This window comes from Schistocerca gregaria, chromosome 1 (genome assembly GCF_023897955.1).
Source record: "Schistocerca gregaria isolate iqSchGreg1 chromosome 1, iqSchGreg1.2, whole genome shotgun sequence".
In the NCBI taxonomy this organism is placed as follows: domain Eukaryota; kingdom Metazoa; phylum Arthropoda; class Insecta; order Orthoptera; family Acrididae; genus Schistocerca; species Schistocerca gregaria.
This window is the reverse complement of record NC_064920.1, coordinates 770,764,851-770,789,347: the sequence shown is the minus strand read 5'-3', so window position 1 is coordinate 770,789,347 and position 24,497 is coordinate 770,764,851. Positions and strand designations below refer to the sequence as shown.

At 38.9% G+C, this 24,497-nt stretch overlaps 1 protein-coding gene across 3 annotated transcripts in view; it reads left to right on the top strand.

Annotated features, from left to right (window-relative positions):
• Positions 1-24,497, top strand: part of LOC126268335 (ras GTPase-activating-like protein IQGAP1) — a 345,429-nt gene that overhangs the window by 294,315 nt on the left and 26,617 nt on the right. For 2 of the 3 annotated variants that reach the window (XM_049973902.1, XM_049973903.1), the window contains 2 exons: positions 3,801-4,044; positions 12,192-14,919. In XM_049973902.1, the coding sequence (XP_049829859.1) occupies positions 3,801-4,044; positions 12,192-12,308 (361 nt within the window). In that variant the 3' untranslated portion in view covers positions 12,309-14,919. Of the gene's footprint in view, positions 1-3,800; positions 4,045-12,191; positions 14,920-24,497 lie in introns of those variants that run through there. The other variant, XM_049973901.1, reaches the window with a different exon arrangement.

Sequence of the window (24,497 nt, the reverse complement as noted above, 5' to 3'; positions counted from 1 at the left end):
ATCACTTCGGAAGGTGTTATACGTACTTCAGCTTGGAAGATCCAAAAGCTGTAATCATCACACAGTGCTAGCTTCGCTTCTACTTCTGTTCTCTGAATTAAGTGAAAAACATCCATCAATGACATCAAAAAATCTAGTATAGAAAACAGAATGCGAATAAACATGATTAACAATATATGGAGTTTGTCCAATAAAAATGAGACGAAATTACTGGCCATTGTGAATCTTCAGGAGATGAAATGTTTAGTGCTACACACACACACACACACACACACACACACACACACACACACACAAGGAGGGAGGGGGGCAATGATATTATCCTAGCTTTTGGAACTCGGGAAAGGGAGGGATGCACAGATATTTTTGCTCCCACAGTTTGTGTTGCAATTTATCCTACTTATTATGATGTAATTTTGGTGCTATATGCCGTATCAGTTTTATTTGTGATAGGTGAGTGTACACAATCCACTACAACAAATTTACAGATAAATGTGTATGATGCCCTTATATCACATCTGTGTTAATTCTGAGTATTGTCATGCCAAGCTGTCTGAAAAATGTTGCTAATATAATGAGAACAATGTATGAAAAGACAGATGCTACTAACTTCTGTATCATAAGTAGCAATCTGTTTCCTCCTACATTGTCGATATTACCACCTGGAGTTTCCATTGTTTATTATAATGTGAAATTATTCTTTATTTCTCTTCAGCAACAAGAAATAATGGTGAGACATTGTCTTTGGGTAGTATGATGGGCATACACTTGGAAGATCCAAAATGCACCATAAATAAAAACTTCAGGCCAGTAAGAAAGAAGTCTGAACAACTTTGTTATATTGATTTTGAATCTGAAAGTTAAAATAATCAGAGAGCAGCGCCACATATTTCCTCGGTGATGAAATTTATAAACCCCAACTGCTGCCAGCTGCTACCGATCAAAACTGGGGAGTTCATACGCTGCTGTAATTCCCAGTACCTGTACTGTACAGTGTTGTGTGTCATTTTGTTTGTTGACTGTGTGTTCCATTGTACACCTTACAAAGATGAGTGCTGTAACAAAAAAGGGGAAATTTGTGCCTTTGCATCTAAAATTAGAAGCACTAAGACGACTTGACAAAGGAGAAACAATAAAAAAACTTGCTCTCGAATATGGTATCGGTGAAGTTACTGTTGGTGACTGGCGAAAAAACTGACTTAAATTGGAACAGTTTTCTTCACAGAAATGCTCACACAAATCTCTCGGTGAAAGAAGTATAAAGAAGTCAGACTTCAAAAAAACAAGCGAAGCATTGTTCATGTGGTTTACCCAACAGAGACAGAAGGGTGCTCCGATTTCTGGCCCAGTCTTGCAAGAAAAAGATTTGTTTTTCAGAAACCAGCTGCAGGAAGGAGATGACAATTTTGCCACTATGGAGTGCGTCAACTAGATGTATGTGGAGAAAAACTCTCTGGTTACACTCGCGCCATTTCAAAATTTATCGTTGAGTTTAAAAAAATCATAAATGACAAAAATTTGTCTAATGAACAAATATATAACTGTGACAAAATTGGGCTAAATTTTAAAATGTTACCAGCAAGAACACTAGCTTCTTGTAAAGAAAAAAGTGCTCCTGGGCACAAAAAAAGCAAAGAGCGGGTCACAGTTATGGCAGCTTTCAATGCAGCTGGAAACCACAAATTAAAACTAGTTGTGATTGGGAAGTCTGCCACGCCAAGAGCATTCAAGAATGTATCCATCTAAGCTCTTCCTGTTGTCTACACACATCAGAATAATGCCTGGATGAATCAGGAAATCTTCAAGAACTGGTTTTTTAACTCATTTGTATCTGACTGCAAGAATTTTTTTAAAGAAAGGGGACTGCCATGCAAAGCAATTTTGCTCATGGATATTGTGTTCTTACATGCAAGTGCAGGAGAACTGCAGTGTGACGGATTCCACGCTTTGTTTTTCCCACCAAATGTTACCTGTCTCATTCAGCCCATAGATCAGGGCATCCTGTAATAAAAAAAAAAAAAAAAAAAAGTATTAACAGCAATTGCTACAGTCAATCCTACATTCCGAAGACATGAAAACATTGTAGGAGCTTTGAAGGACGTCTTGTACTGGATTAGCGAATCTTGGAGCGGAATAAATTTAGACACAATTTCTAAGTCATGGAGGAAAATTCTACAGGAAAGTATGCCAGACACAGAAACTGAAAATTTAGCATATGAGGACGATCAACCATTGTGTAATTTAATCAGAAGATTGCCAAGGTGTGAAGAGGCAGAAGAGGTGGAAGTAGGCGAGTGGTTAAATTCGGACGAACAGTTGGAAGTGACAGACTCTTCTATAATTGACATGGTTAACATTCCATGGCAGTGTGAGAGTGACGAGGATGACGAGGCAGAGGCTGCACTGATAATGAGTCACATCGATGACTACGCTGCTCTCGAGGCCGCCATATGCTGGAAAAGCAGCCTGATGCGACACCAACTGACCTACTGCTCCTGAGACGGTGCCGTGACATTGGTGCGAGGAAACGTTGCAGCTTCGCCAAACAAGACACTTCACTATTACTTGTCTAAATAAATAATTATTGTTACTCTGCCATTGCAAATGCATGTGTAAATACTTTTATTTTAATAAAGTTCAATAGTTCATATTTTGACCTGTATTAGTTACAATATCATAATATTTCTTTTTCCCATTTAAATTTTGATAGTCCAAGTTTTCGATAGTTCGAGGTGGTTCTGGTCCCCTTCACCTCGAACTATCGAGACTCTACTGTATGAGTATTTCCTGCTCCAAGTATAATGTGGCGTCCACACCCAACTTCAAATTATTATATGAAATCAAATGGTTAATTTCTATTGGACTGTTACCATGAAAATAGCCATCCTGCAGAAGGCTAGAGTGGCTTGTTACACCTATTCTTACACGGGCATCCAAAGTAAAATCAAAGTTAGCATTCTTCCTGTCATTTTATTTTCAGTTGTTACACCTCAACAGTAAAGTTGCACAGTAGTCCCATTTAGAATAAGGAATCTTTGTGAATTATGAAGTTGGATATTTTTCCACAGAGATAGCAGCACGTACATATACAAACCATTTTCCTTCACCAAAACAAAACAGTGCTGTATTAGCTGTTATATGGATAGTAACAGTGCTACTCCTGTTTTTGTACAGTTTTAAGTCTGACAGGACCCTTCTATAACTGCTAAATTATCTTACTCTGAGTTTAGGACAAATAAGTATTAAAATCATAATCTGACCAGCCGTAAGTTTTCCAGCCATTTCCCTGTATCAGTTGAGTGAGCAGTGGAATGATTGCTTAATGCAGCCACAATTACAACGCTTCCTCACTGCAAGTGCCCCCACCCCCTAATGAACTCTCTGTTAGCTTAACATTAAATTCTGACCTTCATGTTACTATTTTATTTTGATTCTGAATTACTGTTTTCTTCCTATGTGTCCAGCCCCCAAAGAAGAACAGTGTGCAAGCAGCCAAAAATCTTGCATTACACCAGTGGGTAGTATGCTCACTCATTATTTTACACAATGCTTTGTTCTTAAATTGCTCTGCAAAACCTCAGATTGACACTTCATGCATGTGTGTCTAACTGTTATTGCAAATGATAGCGCGCGCACACACACACACACACACACACACACACACACACACACACACCAGAGGGTTTTTTTTTCCCAACCAAAACATTTACACAAACTTTCACAGTTTATCTGTTGGCTGAGGTGAAATATATAAGGGACTTGAATAACAGAAAACTCATATGACATAAACTGTGTTGCAGAAAAGTGCACATCCCGAGAAGTGAGGCTGGAGAGAAACATTCAAAAGCAAGTAGGAAACTTAAACTGCGTTATAGTGCTGCTCGTCTACATGAGAAAGGAATACTGCTTGAAGTTGATGGACTACCAGCTGCTCAGTTTCGTAACTTACAGTTTGAAATAAGCCCGTCTGAAACGCCTGGCATATTTATTGTCTCCGCAAAGTTCATGGGAGTTGACATGGAGAAGGTGGATATTGATATGCAGGTAAATTAAATATTATTGCATTCTGTTACAAAAAATATTGATAGTGCTAAAGCTCAAATTAATATTTCTGTGCTATATTTTCATTGGTGCACAAATATGTGAATAAAACTGTTGTATACAGGGTGGAGAAAAATTGTGTCACAAAATTTTAACCCTGGATAGCTGATGCCAGTGGGAACCAAAATTACTAATGTTGTGTAGGTCGACAATGCATCATTTTCAAACCACGGAAACTTAGTGCCATGGACCCAGATTGGCCGTGTTGCCGTTCATCGGTTGACAGGCAGCACTATGGTTGTCAGTTCACACATACAAAAGCCCCTTACCCCATCACTGCCCCAACATTATACACACACGTGTCAAATAAGTCTTACTGTTTGTCTCCACCACACATCAGATGCATCACACCTAAGCTTCGCTTCAGAGCAATCGTGCGTCATGTGCAATTTAATCATACAGTAAGCATGGCAGCACAGTATTCGTTTGAAAAACAATGAGATATGGTTCTTGTTTATGGATTAGCCGATGGTAATCTGCATGAAGCTTGTATGAGGAACAGTACCCAGCAAGATGCCACCCACACCCACAAATATTACAATAGTTCACCAGCGGGATATCATGGTGATGCTGGAAGACCTTGAACACGATGGGATGCTGCATCTGAAGAGACTGTTCTCAAGCGCTTCAAGGAAGCAACTATGACAAGTACTCAAGTGGCTGGGCACGACATGGGATCATTCATCAGCTAGTCTGGGAGATTTGAGGGATGACAGCCAGCATCCATTTTGTTTACACCCTGTCAAAGACCTAAATCTTGTGGTGGATTATGAACACAGGCTAGGGTTTAGCTGGCAGTTACTGCAATGTGTTGCACAAGATCCCAACTCCCCCACCATTGTGTTGTTTACCGATGCGTGCAGTTTCTATCGGGATGGCCTTTACCACACTCAAAATTTATTATTGGGCAAGGGGAAATACTAACATCACATTCGTCCACAGACACCGGGAGCAATGCTGTAAGATGTTCCCCTGGACATACAGCTACGCAAATGGTTGCAGCATCATGGGGCACCCATACATAAGTAATGCTGTGCACAGATATTTTAATGAACTCTTCAATGGCTGGGTAGCTGGCAGATGTGCTCATACAACATGGCCTCCATGGTCACCAGACCTCACACCACTGGACTTTCTCTTGTGGGGATTCTTCAAAGTTAAGGTTTACCCACCTGGATGCAAATCACCTAGAAACAAAGAGGAATTAATGTATTGCATTCAACATGCTGCCAATTACATCATGGCAATGCCAGGAATCTTTGAAAGAGTTTGGTAAAAGACCGTTCGATGTTACCGTGCTTGTGTCACGTCTTGAGGGTCACCAATTTGAACACCTGCTTTAAGTAAATAATGTCAGAGCTACAAAAAAAGGCTCTTTTCAGTGCTGACACAATTTGTAAAAGATATTCTGTACACGAACTAACAGCTGTTGATAGGTTTGTTCCCGGTGCGTCTTATCATGAAACTAGAATAGATGTGTCAGGACGGATTTGCCCCCAGAGTGGAAGGCTGGCACAATACCACCGAGCGTGCAGACCGGCAGGCAAAGCATTCGCGGTCATGCATTGACCAGAGCATCCAGCAACTCGGCAATCTCGTGGCCAGTCGAAGTGCTTGGTGCCAAGTTTCCGTAGTTTAAAAAGTGCGTTGTTGACCTACACAACATTAGTAACTTTGGTTCCTAGTGGTGTCAGGTATCTAGCTTTAAAATTCCGTGACAACATTTTTCTCCCACCTGTATAATCACAAATTTTGATTTTTGTATATTGCAATTACAAATTTTTATTGTGTTCCCCAATATTGGTTGAGGTATTACACGTCACACATATTACTTGTTCGAGTTTCCAGCTTTCCTGACAAAAGTTGCAAATCTCTGCTGCTAGAGGCCTCCAAATTGTTATTTGTAACATGGCGGTGTGTAATGTAACCGTGTTGGTGCGTAAGAAATAGCATGCTGACTGCAGAAAAACTGCCTTCAATTGAAATCCATGGAAGAATGAAAGCTACGTATGGTCATGATTGTAATGATATCAGTAATATGCAACATTAGGTGGTTCATGCTCTTAATGAAGGAAACCACGGTGCTAACCTCAATGTGCTTTATAGATCTCACAGTGGATTTTTGCGCATGACAATAGATCAGACTCATGGGGATCAAGTGATAAACTCATAAGAGAAAGTTGTTGGATACCATAGAGATAAATGTGGCATATCACGAGTGTGTGTAAGGACCATCATTGCAGAACTGCTGTACAGGTAACAGTGAGACTGGAGGGCCCCCAAATGCTCACTCTTGACATGAAACTGAGGAGGATGGACACCTGTCAACAGTTTCGTTTGTGTTTTGAGTGTTGAGGCTGATGGGTCCCCAAACAACATTTTGGCAGGTTGTGAAAACTGGGTTCATGATTTTTACCCTGAAAACATGAGAGAAGCAATGGACTTCCCCCACAAAGTATCACCAACACTAAGAAAGTTAAAGACCATGCCATCAGCAGGTAAAATCACAGTGTTCTGGGATGTTCAAGGTATGGTGTATTTGGAATTCATGCCTAAAGGCACCACCGTAAACTCTGTGAGGTACAGCGAAACCCTCAGGAAACTAAAAGCAACCATTCAAGGAGTTCGTCTTAACATGGAGCACTCTCTCCTTCAGCATGACAATGGCAGACCCCACACGAGCACTGTTACATCTGTAGCAAACCAACACTTTGCGTTGACTGTCATCGATCCTCCTCCATACAGTCTTGTCTTGGTCCCCATCCGATTTTCACATGTTTCCAAAACTTGAAGAACACATTCAAGAACTTTGCTTTGATAGTAATGAAAGGGTGCAAGCTGGGCTGAGGTTGTAACTCCATCAACAATTGCAAACATTCTACAGTGATGGTGTCAACAAACTGTTTTCTCCTTGGGAGAAATATGAGTATGTTTGTTGCTAGGGTGACTATGTTGGAAATTTAGACATGATGAATAAAGATGCTGTGTTAATAGAGTTTGTTATATTTAAAAAGCTAAAACAATTCAGAGGCATTACTTTTCAGCATACCCTAACATATCATTCCTAAGCTGTATTATACACAAAATGAAATGATGTATGATAAATGGTATCTTTCAACAGGTGTGAACTTTGTGGTGATTTTTTTTCTTTAAGGAAAAAAAATTAATTGTTGTAATGATACAAAAGATGCTGTGTTTCAATAAACGGTATACAAACTAATTTTAAAACTTAGGAATATTTCTGCATGTGGTCCAGTTTTGACTAATCAATCCGTGGTCATTATTTTGGTTCAGTTATCACCTTTTGCTTCACACTTGTTTGTTTTAAAACAGTGTTATTCTTGTACCTGATAATTGGGAAATCTTTATTACAGGGCAACAATTCTTTTTACACTTTCCTGTATAAGTGTAAATATAAAATTCTTCTGTTGACAGACTGTTGTAGCTTCAGCTAATAAGATTACATGACACAGCATGGAAACCAGTCTGTACTTTAAATTTGCAGTGGTACCAATAGTTTTTTTGCTTTGCAACATGGTTGTTTAATAAAGATGCTTAAAGCTAAATAATTAATTTCAACATATGAGCCTTAACCAATTTGAGCTACTCTGTGTCTCGTGAAATGTCAGTGGAAAGAGGGACAGTAAAAGAGATGAACAAGGCAGAGGGTATAACATCAGCTTTAAGTCTACCTTTAAAATGGGTAATAGCCAGAAAAAAAAAATTTAAAATGAGAAGGAATAATTGGTGTTGGTGAAGTGGACTGAAAACCCAGATGAACGCACATAAATACACTCCTGGAAATGGAAAAAAGAACACATTGACACCGGTGTGTCAGACCCACCATACTTGCTCCGGACACTGCTAGAGGGCTGTACAAGCAATGATCAGACGCACGGCACAGCGGACACACCAGGAACCGCGGTGTTGGCCGTCGAATGGCGCTAGCTGCGGAGCATTTGTGCACCGCCGCCGTCAGTGTCAGCCAGTTTGCCGTGGCATACGGAGCTCCATCGCAGTCTTTAACACTGGTAGCATGCCGCGACAGCGTGGACGTGAACCGTATGTGCAGTTGACGGACTTTGTGCGAGGGCGTATAGTGGGCATGCGGGAGGCCGGGTGGACGTACCGCCGAATTGCTCAACACGTGGGGCGTGAGGTCTCCACAGTACATCGATGTTGTCGCCAGTGGTCGGCGGAAGGTGCACGTGCCCGTCGACCTGGGACCGGACCGCAGCGACGCACAGATGCACGCCAAGACCGTAGGATCCTACGCAGTGCCGTAGGGAAACGCACCGCCACTACCCAGCAAATTAGGGACACTGTTGCTCCTGGGGTATCGGCGAGGACCATTCGCAACCGTCTCCATGAAGCTGGGCTACGGTCCCGCACACCGTTAGGCCGTCTTCCGCTCACGCCCCAACATCGTGCAGCCCGCCTCCAGTGGTGTCGCGACAGCCGTGAATGGAGGGACGAATGCAGACGTGTTGTCTTCAGCGATGACAGTCGCTTCTGCCTTGGTGCCAATAATGGTCGTATGCGTGTTTGGCGCCGTGCAGGTGAGCGCCACAATCAGGACTGCATACGACCGAGGTACACAGGGCCAACACCCGGCATCATGGTGTGGGGAGCGATCTCCTACACTGGCCGTACACCTCTGGTGATCGTCGAGGGGACACTGAATAGTGCACGGTACATCCAAACCGTCATCGAACCCATCGTTCTACCGTTCCTAGACCGGCAAGGGAACTTGCTGTTCCAACAGGACAATGCACGTCCGCATGTATCCCGTGCCACCCAACGTGCTCTAGAAGGTGTGAGTCAACTACCCTGGCCAGCAAGATCTCCGGATCTGTCCCCCATTGAGCATGTTTGGGACTGGATGGAGCGTCGTCTCACGCGGTCTACACGTCCAGCACGAACGCTGGTCCAACTGAGGCACCAGGTGGAAATGGCATGGCAAGCCGTTCCACATGACTACATCCAGCATCTCTACGATCGTCTCCATGGGAGAATAGCAGCCTACATTGCTGCGAAAGGTGGATATACACTGTACTAGTGCCGACATTGTGCATGCTCTGTTGCCTGTGTCTATTTGCCTGTGGTTCTGTCAGTGTGATCATGTGATGTATCTGACCCCAGGAATGTGTCAATAAAGTTTCCCCTTCCTGGGACAATGAATTCACGGTGTTCTTATTTCAATTTCCAGGAGTGTATTAAGCAGAGTATTTTCTGATTCTAAGCTTTTAAATATTCATGTAATCTGATTTTAAGTTGTTGTCCATGCCACATGTAATGTATTTTCAAGACATACACTGCAAATTATATGTTCTCAATACAGAACCTTTCACTGGGTCCTCTGAAACCAAAACATTAAAAATGCCTGAGCATAAACCAAGAGTGACCTGTAGCCTCTGTAGTAAACTAAAAGAATGTGTCAGGTTAATTTCTAACTCAAATCTCATCTTGAGAGCAAAATTCTACTGGTAGATCCATAGAAGCATGCCTAATCTGATACTGACTTGCTGCTGACCAAGGTTCATATCTAGCTTTAGCTCACAGTTTCGATTTACCGTGAAATTTCTTTTCAGTGTATTCTGTGCCACTAAGTAGATTTTTTGCAAAGTTGTGTTCAGCTCCAATCTGTTCACATATTCATATTGCATTGTGTACAATGCCCAGAAGCTAAAAACTTCAACAAAAAAATCACTCAATCAGTAGAGGCATGAAAAAATTTGTTTTATTTGATGGTTTTTTGTCACTTTTTGGCTCCTTTTTTTTGTCAGTTTTGCACTAATTTTCAGGTTGTGTGTTGACAGTTTTCAGGTGTGGGTTGTTTTCAGGCTGTTGGGTGATTTTTCGCCAGTTTTCACATAGGGTTTCACCAGTTTTCAGGTGATTTATGCCCTTTTTTGGGGTTATATAACTCTGCAACCATACACTGTTTAAAGTTGTTTTTAAAGCATTAACATAACTCCATAGCTCTCTTCTGAGGCAAATTTATGGTGAACCATAAGCACTTCACTGTAATGTGAAAACAGGTGTTCAGAGTTTTCGTTTTAGCATGTAAAAACAAACTGCCTTCTGCACAACAGTAGACATTTGACAATGACCACATTTCCTGCTGGCTTGGAAAATTGTTTTTCCACTAATTCTGAAGGGTTGCATCCCTTCGGGTACCTGCTCCACTGAGACCTGCCATTGTAGATAAATGTAAGACTCATTACCATGTAAATATTTGTAGGTTTCATCATCATCATTCTGATGATGAAACAAGAACCTAGGGCTGTGAACATAATCTGTTTTCATAAAAGTTGACGGCTGGCCGCAGTGGCAGAGTGGTTCTAAGCGCTTCAGTCTGGAACCACACGACTGCTATGATCGCAGGTTTGAATCCTGCATCAGGCATGGATGTGTGTGATGTCCTAAGGTTAGTTAGGTTTAAGTAGTTCTAAGTTCTAGGGGACTGATGACCTCAGATGTTAAGTCCCATGGTGCTCAGAGCCATTTGAACCATAAGACTTGTCAGCCTAGTCTGGAGGTGCAACCCAGTGTGTTTCACTGTTTCCTTTAACTCTGCCTGAAGTACCTATGTGTTTGTAAGAGGTTGTGGGTTTCATTACCAAACAAATCATTTCTCTCGATAAAGGAACCATCTTGAAATTCCTATATATTTAAACTTATGTAACAGTTTTATCTGCCGAAGTCACATTTGCTGATAATTTTGTACAACAAATTTTACCATAACTGAGACATTTCAGAGAGTTGCTACTGCAGTGGATGAATTACACTGCATATTTTTGTAGTAAATAGGTATAAAACCAAATACCACCAAATATGGTACTTAAGCTTCAAAAACACCCAAATCAATATAGTACCTATTCAATTTGCTTCTATCAGCCATTCACAGCATGGGACACACGTCATCACAGAAACTTGTTTCTGGCAGTATAACAGAACACTGAGAATGTTTATTTCCATGTTTATTTGATACTGCAGAATGAACATTTCATCAGAGGTTTAGGTTAGGTTTAAAGGTGATATATGGTTGTAAGTGGGCGAAGCCAATGATGATTGTCTAAGGAGCTACCATACTCCTTGTAAACCATGATTTAAATTATTCTATCTGTTACAGTTGATAACATGGATGTTTGTATGACATCATTTATCCTATGGTGCGATTGATTGATAGAAGCAAATCAAGCAGGTGACATGTTAATTTACATGTTTGTGAAGCTAAATTACTGTGTTTATGGTGTGGAAAGTTCTGCCAGATTGTAAATCCTTTAGGAATAAAGGAGACAATTCACAGAATAATACAAGTGTTAAGTTATCAGCCAGGGGTCACCTGCCCCTCACCCACGCACAATTTGTCATCTTTGCCCCAAAGACACTTACATAAAGTAATGTCTTTTATAATTTTGTATTTATACTTGCTTTCTGCAACAATGCCCAGTTTAATAACTATACCACAGTAAAGATTCACTAAAACAAGCCATTTACAGCAAAATCTGTCATACAAAAGTATTGGGAAATGTGGCATTGACCAATAAAAGTGTTACCAGTATAGAGTTCTTTGGAAGTTGGGTGTTATGGTTCCTTATGTGGGAGATGGATGGTCATTTTAAGGAAATACACAAATCCCAGACTTGTGAAGAAGTCAAGATCTAATTTCAGCCACAAATAACCATCAGTCATTGATATTAGTAAACTCCTGCTCTCAGATTTTACATTTTTACTTGGGAGTAGGGGAAATGTCTAACTTTATTTTTTGAGTTATTGTTTACATGAATCCTCTGGTCCACACTCATGAGCATTCAACAGAAAATAAAATGAACTTCATGACACATGGCTTTCACACTGCAGAATGTAATTATTACAATTTAAATATTTGGGTATTGTGACCTCTGATTGGAAGCATGTTGATTTGTTGTATAATTGCCACATATCCTGAAGAGTCGAGGAGAAAATGAGAGATCATATCATTTTCTGAGAAACTAAGATTTCTGGTGAAGATTTTTAGACCAATTAAATCTGCTTATAGATTAACAATTTTTAATGTACCATATCATTCTCTGTTTATTTTTCAGAATTTACTGCAGCTTCAGTATGAGGGCGCAGCTGTTATGGATCTATTTGGCAAGGCAAAACTGAATGTTAATCTCCTATTATTTCTACTTAACAGAAAATTTTACAGCAAATCATAATTCACATTACACATAAGGTAATGGAAATGGAAAAATATAATATTTTTAGTAGCTTTAAGATACTAGTTACCTGTTCATCATATGCGTGCCTTATGAGCAGATCTTTAACTGCAGACGCAGCACCTTTCAAAGTGAAAAGGATGGCAGAGCAAAGGAGGCCTTCACAATTGTCAGTAGCACAAAAGGTCCATCCCACAATAAATTGTAACAAAAGGGTAACAAGCTTCAGATGTACCAGCATAATAAATTAAAGGGAGAACTGCTGTTCATCTGGAGCAGCCAACTTAAAATATGTACAACAAATGTAACAACAGTTTCATCATGTTTCACTACTGAAGACATAATTTGTTTCAGTCTAAGGGAGTTCTGCTGCTTAATGCAGGTGGCTAGCAGTTCTTGCTACTGACAACTGACCAATTACTTATTTCACCATTGCCACATTATAGATATTTGTGTGTCTACATAATGTCTTACTGTTATACAGCTACATGTACCAAAGTGATAATTGTTACTTTCTGATAATTGCATAAATTTACATGTAAGCTGATAATTTGCCCAGATGAAGTAAAGATTTAATCTCTCATAAAATTCTGTTTTTAATGCATAGTTCTTTTGTGTGTTGTGACTCAAAGGTAATGGCTCCAATGAATACAGGTATTTTACATGGTTTATTTGTACTGTTATTTCAAGCTATATTTTTTTTTTTCATTTTGAGTAAAAGAGAAATATAGAAGTGAGGCACAAACAAATTGAAACTGCATTATATGAACAGTGTGAAGAAAATTAAAACTTACAAGAAGTAGCTTTGTTGCAGTTTCATGATTTCCACAATGAGATCATCACCTAAATGCCCATTTCTTCTGGAAAAGGGTTGTTTCAAAGATTTTGTGGAAAAAGATGACATTCGTAAGGTGCCTTGATGCTGAGGAGCTCAGCATAGCCTTCTTTTCTTTCTCTCCTCAAGAAAATCACCTCTACCTGTTGAATCTCAGAGAAATTTCTTGGAAAAGTAGAAAAAGTATTGTTAACTTTAATGGGCAAAATGTATTACATATTAACATAGATGCTGAAAGTCACATCTTTTGACAAATTGCTTAAAATCATTTAATATCTTGTAGAATTAGATTTTGATATTTGGTATAGATGGCATGTTGCACTCTCTCTCAAATTAAGTGTAAATACTTGATACTTTCTTACTAAAATGAGAATTTGGATGAGGCCAGAGCTGGGAACACATGTCAAATATTTTCCATCGAGCAAGATTCAATGAATTCATAGTTTTATTTATTGTACTTCAACTTCAGATGTTGTAAAGATATTTATCTCTTGTTCATAGAAAATTTGGATTGCTTCTTTCTTTACAAAACTATGAGTAAAAATAAACCAATTTTAACCAAATGGGATCAAGACTGAACTAAAGAACTCTGCCAAAGATTGCAATAAAATAAATTATATGTTAGTTTGACTAAAGATCTAGACAACACTGTCATATTCCAAATTTATTATAGTTAGAGGGTCAGTTTTGAATGTTTATGCAGGTTTATTAAATCATAAGGTTGTAAGCCACAATGTCTTTAATATTTTAAATACAATGTAATAACGATCAACACCAGTTTTGACCATACAGTGGCCATCTTCGCATTCTATGTCATAGATGGTATTTGATGAAGTGTTGTCACAATAAATCTGAAAACAATAAATGTTTGTGAAAATTAGTTATATTCAAAATGGCCACACTATTATTCTATCGATTACTGTAAATATTTTAATTTGTTTGTTTTTCTGTCAGTATAAAATGCAATATCATTATTGTACTTGTTCTTGGCAGGGCCAAGTACACTCTGGACAATACCTAATTCATTATTATCATTATTAAGTAAATCATATTTTTAGATGGCTTATTTTATAAATAACATTAAATCAATCAGACAAAATCTCAGTTACCCAATTATTTTTGTGTATGTATATATGTATGTGAAATAATGTTTAAAACTGTGTACAAATATATATTGTTAAGTATTTTTAATACTTGTCCGAAAGTAAATGTAATGGATATTTTGTATAGGACACATTTTGTGCAGGATGCCACATGCAAAAAACCTGTTTGTGTGTTCAGAATATGTTCAGTCAGATTTATCGTATCTCTCTCTCTCTCTCTCTCTCTCTCTCTCTCTCTCTCTCTCTCCTTCCTTACCCCTCCCGCCACCCCCTTACCCCCATGTTTTTGTAACTGTCCCTGTCCCAGTCTCTCTTTATTGACATATGGAGGACAATCTTTCACATTTTCTAGTCAATTTGAATCAAAGTTATATTAAAAATTATAGCTATTTTTATTGCAAATTAGAACCTACAGAGAAGAAATATTACATGAGTTGCGTTCTATTTATATAATGAATCTGTATTAACAGAGAACAACATTTGTTCACTTGCTCTCTTATTTAAAGACAGGTTACATGTCTTTATTCAAATTTGTATGTATAACTGTTGTTCCAAATTGCATAACTGTTGTTCCAAATTGCATAAATCCTTACTCTTATAATTCTATGTGCATTTGTATTTTCATATTTTTTAATTCTAAAATGATTAATCTCTGGTAGCTATTAAATTTTTGCAAATCATTTTCTTATTTTTCCATCTGAAACCCAACCTCTGTATTTAGTTTGTGTCACCCCTAATCAACACTTTCACTGTTTTGTACATCAAAGGACAATGCAGCAGAATAATTTTTATTGTAGTTCATATAACCTAATAATTTAAAGATAACCACCCATTTTTCCTAAGTGATAACATAATTCCTCAGTAAGAACTTTACATGACATAGTTTTATGGGTACTCCACAAGAACCATGGTCCTTGCCAAGGTGGGCTGACTTGTGTTTGTAAAGGATAAAAATAGCTCTAACATAGGTGCATCCACAATGGAGGGATAAATTTGGTGAAGCCAGACTAAAAATGGTACTACACTAACAAATTTCTTTGACAAAGAAAATGGATCAAATATTCATCACATTTCTCAGGCGAAGATCTTTGCCGTTGCACAAAAATATGCATTACACCATCAGCAAATATTGTCATAGTTCCTTGAGAATGGCTGACATAAAGTAACACAAGAACCACACAATTTGAACTGGGAAATTGCTATTTTTAATGCTGTTAGTTTCCCAGTCACTAAATGGGGCTGTTATTGTTCCAATACACACATGAAGTGCAATGAACTAATATTTCTCCTCCTATTAATGTTAACACACAAAAATCTGAGTACAGTGTGATGTATATGGTTCACAGTAGCTGGGTCGTCTCATCGAAAATTACATGAGAAATGAATTGTGACCTGACCTGTGTTAAGTTCCAAAGGAACTGACTGAGTATATTCATGTGCTTGCCAAGTATTTTCTGATGCTTTTCACTAGTTGTCTGCTTCACAAATTTCTTTACAGATTTCAGACGCATTTCAGTACATTCAAAAGTAGGTACAATTTTTAATTTCTTGTATATTAGCTACTGTTTATTCTTATAAAAGACATTTTGACCTTTTCCTTGCTTCTGTGCTTATCTTGTACCTACCATGTTCCTCTTTCTTGGCTGCAACATTAAGTACTCCAGCACATCTGCCCATGACACTTTCTTCTATATGTGCATATCTTAACCTGAATGTAGCACATGTTCTATCGCATTTAACACAAAATACAGTTCTTATACATGTTTGACTATCACTGCTGTCCTTGAAAAACTATAAATTCTTCAGTTCTCTATTCAGTGAAGAAATAAACATCGATGGTGACCATTAACTTGCCTCACAGTTTACTTGGTTTTGATTTCATATACAAAACTGTCAATGCAGTCTATTCTAACTCACTTTGAAGAAAGAGAGTGAGTTTTCTATTTTCCATGCTATAAAAGGAAAACATTTTATTTCATCACAGATTATAAAAAGCCTCTCCATATGTATAGTGCCACAATAAGTTCCAATATATGACATCCTTTGCATTTTGAATGTGCTTTCCCACCCCCACATAACAATGCCCAATGGTTTTTCAGGGTATTTTTATAGGCCAGCTAGTTGCAGTAAACAGGGATGATTGCTTTCTTTGCCCAAGTGTAAGGTGAGATGCTAGATTTAATCAAATAAAATTGATGGAAAGCAGCAATTGACAGAAGTTCCCTATTACACTACATCAAATACTTTTCACAAACCAACTTTGTCAAAGAAATTTGATAGTGTAATATTGGCCTTACCTGTGGTTCCTGAAGAGGGGCAGCAGCTTTTTCAGTAGTTGCAGCGTCAACAATCTGGATGATTTATTTCTGTGGTCTTGCAGCATTTGCTAACATGGCCTGCTCTGCAGGTACTGCAAATCGTTGAAAGCTAAGGGATTTAACAACTGTTATTTTTCCCAAGAGCAAGCAGCTTTTCTGTATGATCAAATGATGACTGCAGCCTCTTGCATAAAATATTCTGAAAGTGAAAGTGTTTCCCATTCTGAACTCCAGGTGGGGACAACTGAGAATATGCCGTCACCAAGAAAAACTAAACTGCCATTCTACACATTGGAACCTAGAATGTTAGGTCCCTTAATCAGGTAGGTAGCTTAGAAATTTAAAAGGGAAAATAGGTTGAAGTTGGATGCAGATAGATTACAAGTTCCCATTAACAACTAAAGTGGTTAATACCCAACAATGTGGGGGTTTTTTTTAAGGGAAGAGAAGAAAACTGGGATAAAATTTACTGACTTTGAAATTTTTTAGGTTATGGCCACTTACAAATTCAAAAATAACAAAAATTTACAATTAATGCACACTTCTAAAATTAAATGTGATGTAATATGATAGTTATAAAGCACTCTATAGTAACTGTAGCTCTCATACACCTATTTAATATGCAACATACCAAAATTAGGGAATATTGGTAGATTTTCTTATCAGATTATCTGACAGGACACCATATTTTTAACATACTAAATTAAGGGGGTGGTGATCGATTGGTATTTAGACTACGCAGGGCTCTGTTCACAATATGTGGCTCGACATTGAGCAGTGCGCATCTGCTTTTATGCCCATTAGCTCAGACAGCTACAGTAGCAGTCACAGATTATGATCCTCCCTCTCAAATAGCTAAAGCATGGGCAAGTTAAGCTAAATTATAAACAAAAACAAACTGCTGTTAAGTGAATGGCGTAAACAGTTATCTGCTGATAAGAAATTGTAGCCAACACCACAAATTTATGTTGAATAAAGTGATAATCACTCAATCAGTCACATGAAAGACTATAGAGAAATGGTAGTCTTACAGTAATTATGTTTAAAAGATACGATCTGGTAATATTCAACTGCAGTTATGAATGTGTAAATCTGTGTGATCAGAATGGTAGTAGACACTACAAATCAATAACTCGTCACTAGAATGAGATTTTCACTCTGCAGCGGAGTGTGCACTGGTATGAAACTTCCTGGCAGGTTAAAACAGTTTTAATCTGCACAACAGACAGTCACCCAAAAAATTTCACTTCACCGGACTAACTGCTCTGCAACATCACATCTCTCCTCTCTACGATATCAACACAAAGTTCATTGCATAGCTTTCCACTCAGTACCTCCTCCAGAAATCCAACCTCCACAAATCGGCATCTCTGAGAGCCTTGCCAATCATGATTGCATGATTTCCAAAAATCTATGAAATAGACCACCATTTCCCTTACAATAAAGGTACAGGTTAGATGTATGGTTTAAATTAAAGAACATTTATTTCTGCTCCCGAAAAGGCCAAACATGACATGGTACATAAAAACGCAGAGACTTAATTAAACATGATCTAACACATATGCACCAATTATCAAAAAACATGACTTAAAACATATGAAATATATGTTTGGCATGCTCAACTGATGCATCTTTTCATGCTGTCAATTTGTGATAGAAAATATTACAGATCATTTACCATTTTTGAATTATAAAATTTTTAATACTGGCTAACATAACCTTTGGTTATCATTAAGAAACAGTTAATAATTGAGATAAACGGAACAGGGCCATGTATGGTAGGATGACCAAATGCCCCATTGTTAAGGAGCGTCTCTCTCTCTCTCTCTCTCTCTCCCTCCCTCCCTCCCTCCCTCCCTCCCTCCCTCCCTCCCTCCCTCCCTCCCTCCCTCCCTCCCTCCCTCCCTCCCTCCCTCCCTCCCTCCCTCCCTCCCTCCCTCCCTCCCTCCCTCCCTCCCTCCCTCCCTCCCTCCCTCCCTCCCTCCCTCCCTCCCTCCCTCCCTCCCTCCCTCCCTCCCTCCCTCCCTCCCTCCCTCCCTCCCTCCCTCCCTCCCTCCCTCCCTCCCTCCCTCCCTCCCTCCCTCCCTCCCTCCCTCCCTCCCTCCCTCCCTCCCTCCCTCCCTCCCTCCCTCCCTCCCTCCCTCCCTCCCTCCCTCCCTCCCTCCCTCCCTCCCTCCCTCCCTCCCTCCCTCCCTCCCTCCCTCCCTCCCTCCCTCCCTCCCTCCCTCCCTCCCTCCCTCCCTCCCTCCCTCCCTCCCTCCCTCCCTCCCTCCCTCCCTCCCTCCCTCCCCCTCTCCTTTTTCATCTGCATCCTGTTGTCCCGCGCAAAATACTCAACGAGACGCCAAATATCCCATTTTTTTGTAATCAGCGGTAACTTTTCATCTCTCTCGCCTCCATTTTGTGTTTTTATTTATCTTTACATCAAATTAATGTCATAGATGTAGTTTTTTCAACATTTTCTTGAGTCCTGCTTTGTCTCAAATGCAAAGGTGAAATAAAGGAAAATGATTTTGGTCACAGTATGAAGAGAGATGTGAGCAGATTATTTTCTGTCAACATTCACAGTGCCAGTGACTTATGCACCAGCTTTGTGATTTGTATCAATTATTTGCTACTGCAGAAATGTTGGAAAGATGTAACAATTTTTCATTAAAAATGTTATAGGGCTACCAATGTTCAGTTGTATTTATAGTTAAGAATTAGCTATTCAACTGTTATATGACATAAATTTGCTGTAGATGCAACCAACACAATGTTTGGACTGTTAATTGCTTTAGTGCGGTCCACTGTCTGTAGTTTTCTGTGTGCGAAACTAACTCGTGCCCATTAATATGAGGAAAAGAAAGTGTTCTTTCTTGAAAACTATAAAAGAAGAATTCTCTTTCCTGAATGAAACTGGAGTATGGATGTAGAATGCACATAGTGTTGTTCAGGTTTTTCCATTGAACCTGGAAGACATGCAAATATAATGTGGCATGTAAAGAAAAAGAAGCATCTGCTAGCAGTTTCTGTGAGATTTTCTAGTAACATACCTTCCTTTGCAAGAACAAATAAACTACAAACAGAGGAAGATAAACGTTTTGCTGTGGAAGAAGAGTTGTTTGTGTTCCATACTGCAAAACACATTCATTCTTTCCATTCAATGGACTGCATGGCTCTTCACATCAGAGACCTATTTGAGAAGAAATTCACATGTTGTAATATAAAATGCAAGTTAGTTTTAGTGAATGTTTTATCACCATATGCAGTGAGTGAATTTCAGTCAGAACTTAAAGGACCTTAAGTATGTGTCTGTTATGGTTGATGCATCAAGTGACAAAAGCTTAAAGCTCGTACCAGTTCTAGCGAGGTATTTCATTCCTACCAAAGGTGTTCAGTGCAAAGTAATCTGTCTTCAGAACATCAGTGGTTAAACGGCAGGATTATTAGCCACCTGTATTCTGGATATTTTAGAAAAGGAAAATATAGTTGACAAGATTGTCGCATATTGTGCAGATAACTGTAATACCAACTTTGCTGGGTGAAAGAGAACAGAACGAATACTGTTTATTCCAAACTGAAAAGTGCTCTCAAGAAGGAACATTTAAGGCATCGGTTGTGCAGCCCATGTGGTGCACAACGGAGTTCAAACAAGTGCTGACATTCTTTCCATTGACATAGAAACAAAAGTGAATAAAATTTTTCACATTTACACTGTGCATTTGGTGGAACTGAAATCATTCTGTGATTTTGTTGATAGTGAATACAAGCAAGTTGTTGGTAGTTTAAAAACTAGATGCTTGTCATTGTTGACAGGAGTTACTAGAGTTATTGATCTTTGAAATCTTTTTTTCTGTCCCGGCATCAGAGTTCTGTATGGCTGAAATAGTTTTTGAGAGCCCACAGTCACTGCTTTGGCTTCATTTCACACAAAGCCAACTGAGAATATTTTAAAATTCTGTCCAAAAGTTGAAAAGAACAATTTCAGCAACAGAATCAGCTGAGGAGTTAGAGCTGCTTGAAAAAAAAAATCAATAACAGGAAATTTACTAAATTTAAATTTTTATCATTAATTTTTTTTTCAATTTTAATTAACTTGGGGAAGGAAGGTATTTTCACTCAGTCAAAACGCAAGGCAATTGCAAATTTATTTTATGACACTTTTGTGACTTATTTATGAAAGTGGATTTCTCCATTTCAACCTCTGAAATCATTTCACTGGATAACACTAACACATTCTGTTTCTTGGACTGAACTTTTAAATTACCTGAAAATTCTCAACATAGTAGATTCAGGAGCAACATTTCAGATAGATGAAGAGGTATTGTTCATGATATAAAATATGTGAACAACATTGTGTCCAAGAAGCTTGAGGAATGGGGAAAAGCTAATATGGGAACAGATAAGATAGTGTGTCATATTCCATACACTTAAAAGTACAGGTACTTCAAGTAAAAATATAGCGGTGCTTCTGAGTTTTGCTCTTGCTGTATCAGGCACAAATGCTGTTGTGGAAAGTGTATTTTCAATTGTGAATTCCCTTTGGATTGATGAGAAATATCATATTACCACAGAAACTTATGAAGCAATTGTAATAGTTACGACTAATTAGCAAGACATTGCCTGAAAGGAATGCCTGATATTAACCAGTTCAAAGCTTTTGAAAGATATTAGGTCTTCTGATAAGTACAAAGTTGGTAGTAGTTTTCTTGATACAATAGCTAAATGACCTATGGATTTTTGATGTCTACATTAGTGTTCATTTGTTAGAAGTCATTCTATCAAATGCTCAGTATTTTGAATTATAATCAGATCTCAGAAAAACAATGAATTATCATACCATACATTACCGCTAAAAGCTTGTTTTGAAATTTCTTGTTAAAATATATGGATTTTGTGTGTCTAAACTTAAGTTTTCATTTGCTTTACTAAAGCAATGTAGTCATATGTGGTGTCCCGTATCCCAATTTTTCGCAAACATCCCTTTTTTACATGCTGAAATTCTGGTCACCCTAATGTATAGTTAGATCCGAGAGTTTCCATATTGCTTTCATTTGCTGTGTATCTGTGGAGGATACTAAGATCTAACACATTTACATAATATGAAGATATAAAATGCAATAATTCAATAAATAAAATGTGTCTATACAGATATGGAGCCCGTCGTCTGAAAGGACAGACATCATTTATTTTCTACTGCAGCCTTATACGAATGAGAGTCAAAGGAAAGACATGACAGTGCATTTATTAATTTCAGTGCCCACTAGCAGTGGGCATGAAGTATTCAGCAGTTCACAATTTGTGGTGTCTATTGTACGTATATTTGTTACAGTATGAATGTCTTCATAAATGCACCTCAATGCTGCAAGAACACCAATATGTTTGGATTTGCTGCACTGTGAAACACTGAATGATTAAAGAATTATGAAGTATTTCAGTATGACCACCTTTCATACTGCAGCAGGTACCACACCACAATTGTCATAGTAATAGAACTGCAAGTTTCTGTAAGATGCCAGTGGTGGTTGTGTGGAATCTGGTGGACCCAATAGAGCACATCCACTGAGCCTCAGCTTGGTGGCCCTGTTGCATTGGAGCCTCATTGCTTCACCCTTGTGGACATTGTGATAACTGGACTCTGTTTCTTGCTTTATTACTTGTAATGAATCTTTGTACATCTGAAGAAATAAAAGCAAATCTTCTGTTTATTGTGTTAACTTGCTCACTAAACATTTGTGCTCCTGTCCAGCTTTCCTGCAATGACAGTTGCCACACTACTCTGAAGTGCACCCCTCCTTATCACTGTGTACAAAGTTGTACACAACAAGCACAAGCTACTATTGTACCAGACATGTACTAGAGAGCAGGCTGAAGGTCACCATTTCTGCCTTGTAGTGGGGAAAATTGTTTGGTGCTGGAGGATCCTTTGTCGATGCACTTGGCCCACCCAGAAAGCCCCCAGCCAGTCTCCCTTTTTAAAAGTTGTGTTAGAAGTAAGAAGTACCTTATGCACAACACTAATCACTTCCTGAAATTCTTAAAAACATATGTTTGTTCACATAGACATAAACTGACATTTGGGGTGAGCAGTCTTATTAATGAAGATACTAGTGGAAAAATTGTATAAAGCACAAACATGGACTAAAGCTGATGCTACAACTCCAAAACACATGCTAATATAAATTTTTTTCCATCATAGCATTGTCGACACAGTCTGGGTCTTTTGTTGTGAATGTAATTCAAGTATTTGGAAGGAGGGTGAGCGCAAACACTGCTAACACCGTTATCAATCATTGAGCTTACAACTCTACCACTTTTCACAGTAAAAGTAAAGGAAAAAATCTGAAAGTGTAATACAAGTATGTTCTGCAATAAATGATGCATTTCTGTCTGATTGCAGGTCGAAGAATGAACTGCCAATTGTAGGAGTCCCCCTACCTGTCCTCAACGCAAAGACTCACATTTCCTCAATAACTGCCCCAACCTCGCCTTTCCCCCATCCTGTAACACCTGCAATGAATCCCATCCTACCTACTTGTATAAATGCAAAGCAAAGCCTCCTCCCGACATAGCGGAGCTCATCATCCCCGTCCGTCCAGTAGATGATCCCATCCACCCCAACAACTCCTTCTGCCCTCCTTCTCCTTCATGAATCCCGTTGACTCTACCAATCCTTCCTCTGCACTTATGACTGGGACACACACTCACAACTGGCAATTACGACGACATATCTGCAACATGCTTATTGCAAAGAAACATTGTGCCTGGCGACAGACATGCACACAACTCAACACCATGCTCTCAATAAACTCTTCCAAGTATTGGTCTGCTTTCCACCCCGACGTCAACAAACATATAGATACCTCTACTCCTCCCCTTGCTCCTAGCTTCCAGTACTTGGGCCCCGCACTACCATTGGAACTTAACACTCCCATTGTGGCGTCGCAACTAGTGCGAGCGCACAGTTTTCTATCAAATATTTACTGTGAAATGTAGACAGACTGTAAAGTAGCCATCAGATTAGCATATGTGCTGTAGCGGGCAGATTACCGGTGTCCGTTCGTCTGACGTCACGACCATATGGCATGTCTGTACCGTGAGAATGTAAGACCTGTGCGCTAACTAGCCGCGTGTATAACGTGGAACTTTCATCTTTAATAACTTCTAACTGAGGAACCTGAGGAAATTAAAAGTTAATATACTAGTTTCTGTTATGAATAAAAATAAGTCATCCAAATTTGAGCTTTGAAACCTGCATATTTTGGAAATTAGAAAAATCTTACAGAAAACGCAAATTTCTACAATTTTCGAGTCTAAATAAATACCATTATGTATAGATCACCTTCAGTGACCATCAAACTATGAAACAAAATCACCTTCCGTGCTTTTGTATTTATTTGAGAATTTTACTTTTAGAAATTCACCTATAACTTTGTTAAAACCATAAATGTTTTGAATTTTTGTGAACAGTTATTTTATATGAATAGGTGAGAGTGAATGAGTGTGCCTGAGTGAATGAAAGAGGGACATTCGCCATTCTTTGCAAGTGTATAAAATCTAGGTTGGAACTCGCAAGTGTTCAGACGATGTAACCGTGGGAACAGAATCGCCAGTGGTTCCCCATCTTAGTGAATGTCGGATGTCCAAGAGTGTATGGTATTGTACAAGCAGCCAGAACGTTCGCGAGTATTTAAATAATTTCTGGAAATAAAGTAAAGTCTAGTTTTCCTTTCGGTTTGTTAAATTATACAGTAAATTTTGTGTAACAAGAAATCATGACGTAAATGATTCAGAAGTCATGACTGGTGCGTGCTAGATTTTGGCGCGAGGCGCACCCAAAGAGTTAATTCTGATTGGCTGTGTGATGTGTGAGCCAATGAGATGCGAGGACGGTTAGCAGACTAGGAGAGTGAGTCGCGAGTGGATGAGGGGTCGCGAAGGAACTGTGATC